The 12003-nt window shown below is 47.7% G+C and overlaps 4 protein-coding genes and 1 non-coding gene across 5 annotated transcripts; 1 reads left to right on the plus strand and 4 right to left on the minus strand.

Annotated features, from left to right (window-relative positions):
• Positions 1-500: 500 nt before the first annotated feature.
• EDB82DRAFT_545111 (uncharacterized protein) lies at positions 501-1751 on the minus strand (the record flags this gene model as incomplete). Its single annotated transcript, XM_025734186.1, has 3 exons — positions 501-907; positions 957-1622; positions 1676-1751. 3 exons carry the CDS (start codon positions 1749-1751, stop codon positions 501-503), a joined length of 1149 nt encoding a protein of 382 aa, XP_025585018.1.
• Positions 1752-2786: 1035 nt separating this feature from the next.
• On the minus strand, positions 2787-2870 carry EDB82DRAFT_t156. Its single transcript has one exon. It is a non-coding gene; the product is annotated as a tRNA-Asn (tRNA).
• Positions 2871-3027: 157 nt separating this feature from the next.
• EDB82DRAFT_497849 (uncharacterized protein) lies at positions 3028-3797 on the minus strand. The gene has a single exon (XM_025734188.2). The coding sequence runs from the start codon at positions 3609-3611 to the stop codon at positions 3231-3233; it is 381 nt and encodes a 126-aa protein (XP_025585019.1). The 5' UTR covers positions 3612-3797; the 3' UTR covers positions 3028-3230.
• An 81-nt stretch (positions 3798-3878) lies between these two features.
• On the minus strand, positions 3879-9368 carry EDB82DRAFT_161515 (ABC-2 type transporter-domain-containing protein). Its single transcript, XM_065607091.1, has 11 exons — positions 8386-9368; positions 7889-8340; positions 7713-7809; positions 7177-7664; positions 6534-7129; positions 6139-6487; positions 5517-6087; positions 5083-5468; positions 4847-5033; positions 4531-4801; positions 3879-4481 (listed from the first exon to the last, which is right to left on the minus strand). Exons 1-11 carry the CDS (start codon positions 8975-8977, stop codon positions 4058-4060), a joined length of 4413 nt encoding a protein of 1470 aa, XP_065464693.1. The 5' UTR covers positions 8978-9368; the 3' UTR covers positions 3879-4057.
• A 1185-nt stretch (positions 9369-10553) lies between these two features.
• Positions 10554-11852, plus strand: EDB82DRAFT_497853 (thioesterase-like superfamily-domain-containing protein). The gene has a single exon (XM_025734190.2). The coding sequence runs from the start codon at positions 10681-10683 to the stop codon at positions 11647-11649; it is 969 nt and encodes a 322-aa protein (XP_025585021.1). The 5' UTR covers positions 10554-10680; the 3' UTR covers positions 11650-11852.
• Positions 11853-12003: the final 151 nt, after the last annotated feature.

A 12003-nucleotide genomic window follows, 5' to 3' on the forward strand; every position in this document is an offset into this window, starting at 1 on the left:
CTGTGTCCGCGTTCAGTTCTGGGGAAAGTTTGATAGATGATCTACGCCGCTTAAACGCTCAGACAAGGTGAGACTATGGCTTGTAACACGACTAACATATTATATCAAGATTATTACGTACCATTTTTTATTATAATGCACACAAGCAGATATGAAATCACGCACTTGGACTTAGACTGTTAGTTCGTGTGAACACGGAACAAGATCCACAAGTGAACCAGGTCCCGAATCCTTGTGGGAAATTTCCCGCGAGTTCCATCACAAAGAGGATCTGCATCCCTGTCATGTCCCCTAAAGTCTGCAGCAATACCAAGAAAGAGATGACACCACATTCTTGATCAACTTCCAAAATCATCTTTGCTTGCATTTTTCCCGGCATAGTGGTTCAGGAACACAAGGGAACAAAAGTCGTATCCCAGCAGCACGGTAAGGTACAGTTGCATTCTCTTGAATTCTGCATAACAGGCTAAATAATTCCAATCATCCGGTTCGTTGTCCCATTATTCAACAGATGAATAACCGCGGAAGCCAGCCGGTCGAGTCCCTGTTCCGTCATTGTCTGGCTCAGCATGTGATACACCGAACTCAACTGTCTTGTGGATACTTGTCGAGTTATCCGTGGCGTGATTCAGGCCCATTACAAGCGGAATGTCGTCGACACTGGAGCCGATCCTACTAGATCCATGCTCCATATCAGCTCCCTGTCGACCTCCCAATTTGTCCCACCTTCCACTCGATTGGCCGCTGTGCGTGTCTTTCCTGCTGCTGTCTGTTATACGGCTGGCGTTGGCAGTGGCTATCTTGCCTTTTGCGAAACGGAACAGGGGACCCAGAGTGGGTAGAGAGGCACAGATGAGAAGGATGCATCCTTCACCCAGACCGAGTATGTCAAGGAAAGGAACGGGGTCTAGGAAGGTTAGCAGTTGTTGACAAGGCAATTTCGAGAGACAACTCACATGTTGGGTTCTCTGCGAGTACCACAAAGATCTCCCCAAAGATGGTAAGCTTGTATATCGATAGGATACAGGCTAGGAAGCTCAATCCCAATGCAATTGATACCAGAATCCTGTTCTTTAGTGGCATGTTGAGTCGCATAATAAATGGAATCGGATACAACGCAAAAAAGCCATCCAGGAATGCAGAGTAGGCGGAAGTGAAATATCCCAAGTCTGACATGACCTGCACAGAAGCGCAAGTCCCACCCTCGATACTTCTATCCCAGCCAAATTCCACTGGGTCGCATTGCTTGTACCACCAGATTGAGGTAGCCAGGATGCAAGCCTGAGAACTGATTGCAAGGCCCCAGAAAAGTATCGTTGTCTTCAATCCGTAGTCCAAGATGCGCTTCAGCGTAGCGATGATGGCGAACTTGGGGAGTGAAAAGGTCCAGATCAACACAGAGCTGATGATGACATTCCATTTCAATGCGCTAGGGATGAGAGCAGGATCGATATCGTTTAGTCGTCGACCGAGGCCGTAGTGTGTACCAATAGTGATCATGATGCACGTAACGAGCATGACTACAACACAGAACGCTGTGATAAAGTCATCCCAGCCGAGGCCACCTCCGACATTCCCTTTACCGAAGAACTGGCGACTGATGAGTCTGAGTACAACCACCACTGTACCAAAGGTTAGCGACAGTTGGAAATGTTTGGCCGTCAGTGAGACGTACCTGTTGTTACCGCAAACATAGACCAACATGCCTTATCGGCAATGATGCCAAAATCATCAACATCCCACAGGCCCATTGTGCGTGATTTGAAGTTCTAGCAAGCATACATAACCAACAGCTTACCAGAAAACCGGGACAGAACAGAGGGTCATCGGGGCCATGTGCATTTATAACTATCATCAGCAAAATGCCCGGGGAGGGTAACGGATCTACAACATGTCGTCCGTCAAGACGGGCCGTGTTCATAGTTCCTTGCGCCATGGGACTAGTGAAGCACACGCTGCAGTTTGCAGAACCAAGAAGAGTACGTATCTCGTCGCTGTACGAAGGATTCTGCCGTGTCGGAGACTCCACTTGGAGTGAATCCTTCGATTTGGTTGAAGATCCGGTTCCCAGCTCATGATCTATGATGGGGCATCTTTGGTCGTTGTTTTCTACTGTTTTTTATACCTGAAACACTTTGCTTTAGTTCCTCTGTAATGTAACCAAGCTCACATTGCCAGTCAGTCACTGCAAAAGAACTCCCCCGAGCAACAGCACGTGATGTGTAAACACTTTGCTGCACATCAAAAAGCATCACGTCTCATGGTATGCAGAGAACTCCTGTTGTACCGCATGATATACAGCTTGATACAGATATGCATTGAGCCAAGTATAGATATATGATCATTAAACAAGCATCTTCAGTCGCCAGCCTCGGCTTGAATAATTTGTGAGACATGGCCATCTCGTTAGTTAGCGTATAAAACTCAAGCCTCCAGCGGCACATGCAATCATATCATGTAAAAGATATGAGGGTCCTGGTCGCGCCAAGACGTGCTATAGCACTCAATCCTGGTATTCCCGGTAGCGCAATGTCCTATTCACGCCGATATGAAACTGATGGACACGGGATTGTCCAATAGTTGAGCTAATATCTAACGGCTGGTAGACTAAGAACAGCAAGTTAGGGCCATGCCATGGTCCAATTACAACCCTTGACGCACTGAAATCTGAATGATTCCAATGTTAAAAAATGTCTGTACAAGTCGCAGGTCATTCGTGTCCTGTTTATGAGTGAGCCGAGGCAAAAAATGATGGACCACTTTTGGAGGGGTTGGCAAAAACAGAACTCCCCCGGGAAGGCTCGAACTTCCGATCTCCCGATTGTCTATGAATAACAGTCGGACGCTTTAGCCAACTAAGCCACAGGGGAATGTGTTGGTTATTAGTGCGAGACAAATTGTTGTTTATATGCACTACAACAATCTCGGTTTAGCAACACTTACCCTATCGGAAACTCGATTCCAGATAATCATTTCCATCTCTTCCACTTATTTGGAGTTATTTCAATGCTTTAAAGACAAAATCCATGTTACTAAACAGTATGTTATTCATTTGTCTGGTTCTTATGGTTGAAGAGTTGTGATGCGCAGTGTTTTTTTGTAAACTTTAACAATTCAAACGACTTTCATCGATCAACCGCTGCGAAATCATGCCGCCATATCCGCTTAACTAATAGCCCACATATTTGACGCACTTATTGTCGATACAGAATATTCAACCAATGACTATCTCAAGACAAATAATAATTCGCAGCAGCCCCAGCAATACAAAGTGGCGCAAATACCCAATGCATCCATTCTCCGTGCCCAATTACTGACTTGGCAACAATTCCATCCGTCACGCACATGGCGAGTCCACCAAGATAAATCATGTTGATCAGCTTCGGGTCTCGTGTGAGACTCAAGTTGAGGCCGATGGAGCCGATGACGACATTTCTGATACCGTAGACACGCGCAAGACCTTGAGTAAGTTGTCGCGCTTTGGGCTCCGACGGGATGGTGAACTCCATTTGCTGCAGAGTTGCTTCGGGGCGGACGAGAAGGTTGAGGCCGATGAGACCAGGGACAAGGGCCATCAATTGGTTTCCATAATGGAGGACGTTTTCGTTCATCTTTATGACTTTAATTGAGATTTTACTGTGAGTTACTGTTTCAGTAGATTCGTATTGTTGTTGAGTTTGATGTGGGTCGAAAATATGGTATGAGAATAGAATTGGGAGAGGTTGGCAATCAGACAAGGAACAAGCTCAAAACAAATAACTGTCTGACCATGAATGAGTTAATATACTCTCTAATAGTTCTGACAAGTTAATTGAACTTGATCCTTCGTGCTGACACCCGGACTTTATTGTCCGTATCACCTAACTCCGCCTCATCCATAGCAATTGGCCAGCTCTCTGTCTCACCTCCGACGCGCCACGTCAATAAGCGAATGCGATCATTCGTTATTCTTGTCGTAATCAGGGTTTTATCGATTCTATATTTCATGAGCATTCGTTAAATAAGTTGAACATGTACTCCGCCATTACTATGTGATTGTATCCGAATTATGCACTGTTCAAGCTCTCTTAACACCACTGCCCCTTGGTACCCTGAACAACCAATACAATCCAAGGGCACCGAGGACATTCGCCAAAACATACACCCACAGCAACCCAAAGTGCCACCATCGATCATCGTAGTCAATGTTGAACCTGGCCAGGAACTGCTCCGTTGAAGCAAGCGAACAATATTGGCAAGCATCAGTGGAGGAGCGGTCAACAAGATAGCCACCCGCGGCCTCAACAAACGGACCCATAAAGTCGCCGCATGTGAGGTTCATGCCACCAGGAACCTGCATCTGAAGGATCTCATTATCTGCACATACTACATCTGAGCCGTAGACTGCGACCGACATGATGCCTCCAACAATGTATGTTGCTGGCGAAACATGGTACATAAAGGTCCAAAAGGTGGGGATGTCATTGTATATGACGCCGACACTGTCAAGATTTAGCAATTGATAACATGAAGAGAAAGGATAGAACTAACCCGCAAAAGGCAATGCAAAGCATCCAAAGTAAAGTGGCAAGAACACCAGCTTCTTCAGCTGAACCAATACATACGATACCAAAGTGTGAGAATGTGCTCGTGAAGAGCATAAACATCATTAGGAAGAGGAAAACGAGGAAGCCTCGGATGTGTTGATCATCCGAAGTCGTGTTCTGGACGAAGCCGACGGGATAGTACCAGCAAAAGTAGATGATGACAGCCATCAAGGTGTTCCATGCCGCTTCGACGAGGATATTGGAAAGGATATAAGCTACATGATTAGCATGGCTTTCTTAGTGAAGGGAAGTTAACTTACTATTCCAGCGATAAATCTTGGATGGTCTCTCGCGGACCTCGTACAAGGCTCGCTGCGGAACAAATATGGGCATGATCTGATTGGTGATACTTTGGAAAAGAACCATGTACATAAAAATAGCATAAAGCTGGTTCTGTAACCCTTGAATCGTATTCTTCGCTTCGAATGTAAATCCGATGTAAAGAGACTAGCACGCATTAGCCAAAGCCAGTATCTGTGTATTAAAAAAGACATACCGATAAGATGATCAAGACAGTCTTGGACCAGATGTACGTAGGCGACCGCCAGAAGTTCTTCCAAGTACGAATCAGCACCTCGCGGAACTGCGTCCAGAACGAAGCAACAAACTCCTGATGCTGTGATGCATCTGTGTTGTCGAATGCGCTACTACCCGTTGGCTGCGTAGATGGCAGAGCGTTCAGCCGTTGAAGCTCCTGCTTGACACTTTGGAACTCTGGAGAACTTCTCCAAACATGATGCCAGTCGATGTTGTCGACTTCTTCGTCGTTGGAAGGCTGGATGATGTTGAGCATGTACTCGGCGGGGTTTGCATCTGCAGGGCATGGAGGAGCGCCGTTACGTTCGAAGTAATTGAGGAGAGTCTGCGATTGATGTCCGAGGTCTAAAAGTAATTAGTAAAGGGTGCCGCATACGGCAATTGAAGACCTACCGCCGAAGTAAACTGTCTTTCCACCAGGAGCTAACAAGAGTAGACGGTCAAAACGCTGGAAGAGTATGGCGGAAGGCTGGTGAATGGTGCACAACACAGCCTGGCCACTTGATGTGAGTTTCTCGATAAGGTCGCAAATCGCCCAAGAAGTCTGTGAATCAAGACCGGAAGTAGGCTCATCCAAAAAGACAAGCAACTGCGGCCTAGCAGCAAGCTCTACACCAATCGTCAACCTCTTCCTCTGCTCGACGTTGAGACCCTCGCCAGGAACACCAATAACGGCATCCGAGAATTCCTGCATGTCTAGCATATCGATTACTTGCTCCACGTAGTCGAGCTTGTCCTGTCGGGATATCTCGGCGGATTGGCGTAGGAGGGCGCTAAACTCAAGGGCTTCGCGGACAGTCATGGTGTTGAGATGGAGGTCTTGCTGTTGGACGTAGCCGACGCGGTGCTGGAATGATGCGTCGGTGGACTTCCCATCAATGTGGGTGTTGCCGCTGACTATACCCATTGTGACGCGTGTGGCGAGGACATCGAGAAGGGTTGTTTTGCCAGCACCAGAGACCCCCTGTGGCAGTTAGCATAGACATATTGAAGATTGATACGAGGAGAAGCTTACCATAAGAGCTGTGGAAAGACCAGGCTTGACCCAACCGTCAACATGATCGAGTAGACGTCGGTCTTTACCTTTTATCTGAATATCATAGCACAAATCTTCCCAGTGAAACACACTTGCACCAGCAGCGAGACCACTGTTAGCGTTGGTAGTCCCTTTTTCAGCAACAACAGGTCGGTCAGTAGCTTGCGCTTCAATATCGGTACTGTCTTTCTTGTCGAAGCTGGGAGGCATGCGACCCTTGCGGAAAACAAGAATCTCGCCCTTGCTTCTGGGAGGCTTTGCGTGTTCGGCAGCGAATATGTAAAAGACCAAGAATGCACCCAAAAAGCCGAGAAGAATACCAATATTCCTTTTAAAGGTTAGCGGACGACTGACGGAAGGAAGAGAATACTTACCGCCATTTGTGTGAGTTGTAGTATTTGTATGACAAGTTGATATACCTATCGCCATCAACCATAGACGATCCAGGTATCGCACCAACAACTGAGCAAATAGTCGAATTGGCAGGAAGATTGTCATAGCCGGGGCCCTGGGGAACCATAGTCGCGCAACCATACTGCCTGTTATGAAACTCGTTTGCCATCAAGGCTTCGAACGCATAAGCAAGCGGATTGATGTAGTTCATCCATCGAGACCACCCGAGCATGTAATCCGTAGGCATAGTAAAGCCAGTATAAATCATCAGCCCTAAACTCAGAATTGAGACAGGGATCATGGCTTGATGGGTCGTACGGGTCACGCATGCCAGAGTGCGGTAAATACACGACATGACGAGAGTGGTGAGGTAGGAAGTGAGGCAGAAGAAGAAGAAGCTGCCAGCATCGCGACGAAGGTTAGACATGAAGTAGATGAGCAGGTTGAAGACTATCATGTTGATAGTCTTGTAGGGCAGGTCGATGATGTAGCTTGCAATAGCTTGGGCAGATTGATGGTAGAATGCGTAGCGGTTGTGCTTCTCGACAACAGGTCGCTCGGCATAGACAGCAAGAACCTACTACATTAGTACAGCCACAAAAAGGTGAAGTAAATGTCACTCACCTCAAGTTGACTGGCAAAGGCATTAAACAGCAAAGCGAAGAAGATCAAACCACCTCTATAGTAAAAGCTTGACGAGTCATCGGGAAGATTAAAGAACATACTACCCAATACCAGTGCCATAACTAAATTGAAGACTAGAGACGCGATGGTGAATCCGGGGTCCGCAAGCAATCGACGCCATCCTCGCCAGAGTGTAAGCTTTACCTGCGCGAGATACGATATCGTGTACGGGGACTTGCTGCGCTGATTCTTAAATTGCTCCGCCCGACGTGACTCCTTGTACTCCGCAAGACGTTCCTCACGAGGGTGGGTTTGTTCATAGGTCTCCAATTCGCGAACGAGTTGCTTGCGGTGAGAGCTGGCTTGCCATCGCTCGGCAAACTCGGCGGGTGTTCGAGGGGCGGTGCGTTCAAATCCTAGTTTCACGCGACGTTCTTGCGGGCTTGTCATTGATGTGAGGAAGTCGGGTGTTGTTTGACGGTCGGGGCCTTCATTATGTCAGTGTTTGCCTTTGCACCACATTGACTTTCACTTACACTCGAAACCCAGGCTCTCGAAGTAGGCCTTAGCTTCATGAATCCGACCAAAGAAAATTTGATGACCCTCGTACAAGACCGTCACACGATCAAATAACTAGATCGCGTTAGTTTAACCCGTCCTGCATATCATGTGTCACGCAATAGCAAGGCTCAGTTAAAGACCCATTGCTTACCTCGTAAGCTGACTGCGGCGCCTGGTAAATAGCCACCGCGGCCGCAACCCCGACAAGATCAGCCTGAAGACGCAAGTTTCGGCAAAAGTTAATGGCATTTCCACTGTCAAGACCTCTAGTTGTGTTGTCCCAGCATTGAAGCTTTGCGCCGGTTAGGGCCGCCTCGGCAATGCTAACACGCTTGCGCTCGCCGCCACTAACGCCCCGGACAAAATCGTCGCCAACGCGAGTGTCGACGGTATGGGAAATGCCAAAGATAGACATCATAACGTCGCGCATCATTGTATCTGCTTGGGAGCGGGTGACACCTCCGGGGACATGGCGAAGGGAATGGGCGCTCGAGGCAAATGAGAGGGTCTCGCCGACGGTGAGATGGGCGAGATGACAGTCGATTTCAGCATTGTATAGTACATCTCCTCTAAAGGATGAACGCATGTGGTTCTCGTCGATACCTAACTATGTAAGCGATGTTGTGATAGGGTTCAAGGATTGGTTACCTCTAAAGTTCATGTAAGAGTCAGATCCAACTCCGAGACCGGCTGTCTCGCCCGCGATAGTCTTGAGAAGTGTTGAGCATCCTGATCCAGGGGGACCAAGCACAAGAAGAAGCTCTCCTTGTTCAATAACACCCTCAAAGTTGCGTAGGATGTCGACCCTTTTCTTCTTTCCCCGTCCGAGAAGACCCAACACGTACGACACGGCATCCAGAGGATAATCCACAACTGTCTTTTGGTGTTCGGCTCCCGTGCCCCAGCCGTAGACATTGAGGGCCTTGAAGGCGACACCCAAACTTCGCGATGGTGCTGAGCCATCTTCCGATTCAACGAGTTTGACGAATGCCTTTACCCATGCACGCGGATCGAAATTGGTGGAGTTGGGGTCGAGTTTTGTACCGGCTTGCGGGGAGAAAGCGTTTAATTCAGCACCTGCTGTTGTCGATACTCGCGATAGCTGTCGTGCAAGATTGTTGATCTCTTTATCGATGTTCGGCGTGGGATTTGCTGGTTCTGTAATGTCGTCTTTGATGCTGTTGGCTGTTGAGGCTGAACCTAAACCTTCGGGCGACAAGGCCCCTGTCGTACCTGTCATGATGGTGACAGTCCACTAAACTGGTTACGGGAAGATTCGAGGGGCAATCAAACCCAATTACCGTCGTACTGGAATTGTATATGTTGACGTTTAAATTGAACTATGCTTGTATTCCATCTAGTCAATATAATTTGAAACAAAGATAGGTATCGGCGTGTGGTAGAATTGAGGAGGAGGCCCTTCCCATGGTCCGGGGCAGGGCATTGTAGATAAAACCCGGAGAGACTCAACAACAATGGGGGATTGACGGCGTCATGATTCCATCCGATCGCTTCTACCATTTTCCCCTTCTCCTTTGTTAGAATGCAACCTTTTAGGGATTTCAGTGGATAATTCATCCACTCTGGAGGAGCCCGCGGGGGTCCGGACAAGCAAAAGCGAGCGTCTTGGAGGGTAAGATTCGAGCTGACACTTTCGCTTATGAAGAGGTCCCCCGTTTGGGAATCGCCTCGCAGGGATTCAGTATGTTCTTAATGCAACGTTTTTTCGCACTCTTTTTTCTTTCGTTGGTCGACAACTGATGGTGCCCAATGGTGATTCGAGAATGCAACTTAATCCGGTTAAAGACCCTTTATCGTAAGATTCATTCGAATTTGGCTTGGCTGATCTTATTTTGCCTGCATCCGCTAGCATCGCGAATCTCAATAAACCAATGCAATGCCACGTTAACCTGCACCTTCACCGTTTGCTTGCTTCAGCCATCGGCGACACCGTTAGCTTTGCCAATGTTGATTGAAATAGGTTAATTATTTGTTTTTTGTGAATGTGTTTGGAGAGGCCAAGATGTTCTGGACCTTTACTATCCCGATAAACTTGTCATTGATCTTAATTCAGCCAGCCACTGTGAGCTATCCCCTGTATGAGATCGGATTAGTCGCCGTTTTCTGTCTAGGCTGGGGCTATAGGGAAAAGGTGAAAGAGTTGGACCGGGCGGAGACTTTTCGGAGCGTGGTTACGCCGCCTTTATTGTTGATGTGCGATAACGATAACAATGACGGTATTCTAAATTGGCCGATGCCCCGATGCTTGACTGACATGATGGCGCGATGTGGGTTACACTTGCACGTAATCACTACAAAGACATAGGTGACAGCTGGGCTGATTGACAGCCATGAATGTCTGTTGCGGTGAGCAAGCAAGCAGCAGTGTCTTCATTGCCCGTGTTAATGAACAAGACGATGTGTGCAGAAACAAACTGCTAATGAGCTACAACGAGCTCTGTAAGCGTTCAGTAAGCCGGGCCCGTTAGAAGAGCCCTGTCGGGTTGGCGTGTGACAATTCGGTATAAAAAAAACCATCTATTTGTTGTAATGGCAGGAAATCAAGCCCGGGAATAAGTCATATTGCTGAGCAGAAGTTATAGCGCCAAAGTGAAGCTATAACCTGCGTGTTATTTCAAGATAGGTAGGCTTAAAGTCCCAAAACTGTAAGTGGCAGAGATGGCAATAATAATCCATCTTGCCATACATGTAGTTCTTTCTTATATCTGTCAAGGTCCATGTAAAGAGGTCGATAGCATGTGACTTCTTCAATCTGTACGCGTCGCGTCTTCTCCATGATTCAAGATCCACTCTACCAACAACCGAGCCGAGGTAGACCCACCTAAACCGAGCTTAATCGGTCTTTAATTCAAGATGTTAAGAACACAGAAGTCTCCCTTTACGGACAACTTTGACGAGTCAACAGTCGTTTTCTAAATAATAATGGCTAAAACACTTACAGACCAGGTCGCCGTTGACCAAGTAAGTGACGGTGAGTATGTCTCGAGACGGAATCCCGTCCGAATGGGTAACGCTGCGCCCATCGCCTACGGAGGCTGCACAGCGGGCGTAGCTGTCAACGCTGCATGCCATACAGCACCTCCTACAATGTCACTCTACTCGGTTCTCGGACACTTCCATGGTCCTGCCTCGACAGAAAAGAAACTGTACTGCAGCGTCACCAACATCAGAGATACAAGGACGTTCGCGACGCGCAGAGTACAGGTCAAGCAACAGCAGGCTAATGGCGAGTTTCGCGTCTGCATGGAGGTCTTGGCGGATTTCCACGTTAATGAGACGTCCGACTTTGAGTATTCTGAGGCGACATGCTCAAAGTGGCCGAGGGCGGAGGATTGTCCAGACTTGGAGACACTTATTAAAGACCTTTCAGACAAGGGTAACATCACTGGGGATCAAGGCAAGATTGTCGCCGAGACCTTCGCTGCAAACGCCGACTTTTTCGAGACGAGATACTGCACAGATGGTGTCTCAGCCCAGAACCTTACAGGCGTCGCCAAAACCACCGTCACAACACAGGACGACCGCTCAATCACCGAAAAGGTCTCCGCGGAATGGCAACGTGCTCGCGAACCACTCAACACGTACATCGACAATATGAGCGTGCTAGCATTCTTAATGGACGGCGCCCTTTCGTTTTTACCGCTTACGCATAACCACATGTGGTTTGACGACACGACCGCCTGTTCCACGCTGGACTTTGCGCTACGCATTTTTGTGCCGGAGATTAAGATGAATGAGTGGTATCTTAGGGAGCGCAAGACGTCGAGGGGTGGTGGGAACAGAACTTATGCGGAGGGGAAGTTATTTGATAAGCATGGCAATTTGATCGCGTCGAATACGCAACAGTCTATTATGAGATTGAGGAAGGGTGTTGTTGTACCAAAGCTATAATCGTGTCACTTCACGGGGAGAAGGATGCGATGGCGTTAAAGATAGAATTAATAGGAAATAGATAAGAGCTGCGTACATAAACCCCCCCTTCACCCAAAGAGCAATCATTCTTCTGTTGTATCGTTCCCATTCTTTCTTCCTTTCTTCCCTTTCTCCCTCTTTAATTACATTAACTGCCATTCAAAGATTGTTGCTAAGAAAAGATGGCCACAACCGCTGAAGTCCAGACCAACAGCCACGTTGCCCAACCGTCACTCCACACAATGGCCTGAACTGGCCCCTCCTTCGTCAAAGAGTTATTCAATTGAGAGTACAGGCTGAATAGACGTTTATCGACAAGACCTGTTGATTGCG

This window comes from Fusarium venenatum (genome assembly GCF_020744135.1).
Source record: "Fusarium venenatum strain MPI-CAGE-CH-0201 chromosome Unknown EDB82scaffold_2, whole genome shotgun sequence".
Lineage (NCBI taxonomy): Eukaryota > Fungi > Ascomycota > Sordariomycetes > Hypocreales > Nectriaceae > Fusarium > Fusarium venenatum.

What these genes read in the sequence shown, in the direction of transcription:
- EDB82DRAFT_497849 (XM_025734188.2), bottom strand. Translation starts at nt 3,611, where the DNA reads ATGAACGAAAACGTCCTCCATTATGGAAACCAATTGATGGCCCTTGTC.
- EDB82DRAFT_161515 (XM_065607091.1), bottom strand. Translation starts at nt 8,977, where the DNA reads ATGACAGGTACGACAGGGGCCTTGTCGCCCGAAGGTTTAGGTTCAGCC. An exon ending in CGCCGCAGTCAGCTTACGAG is followed by an intron (nt 7,810 to 7,888) that starts GTAAGCAATGGG and finishes AACGCGATCTAG; the next exon opens with TTATTTGATCGTGTGACGGT. An exon ending in CGAGAGCCTGGGTTTCGAGT is followed by an intron (nt 7,665 to 7,712) that starts GTAAGTGAAAGT and finishes GACATAATGAAG; the next exon opens with GCCCCGACCGTCAAACAACA.
- EDB82DRAFT_497853 (XM_025734190.2), top strand. Translation starts at nt 10,681, where the DNA reads ATGGCTAAAACACTTACAGACCAGGTCGCCGTTGACCAAGTAAGTGAC.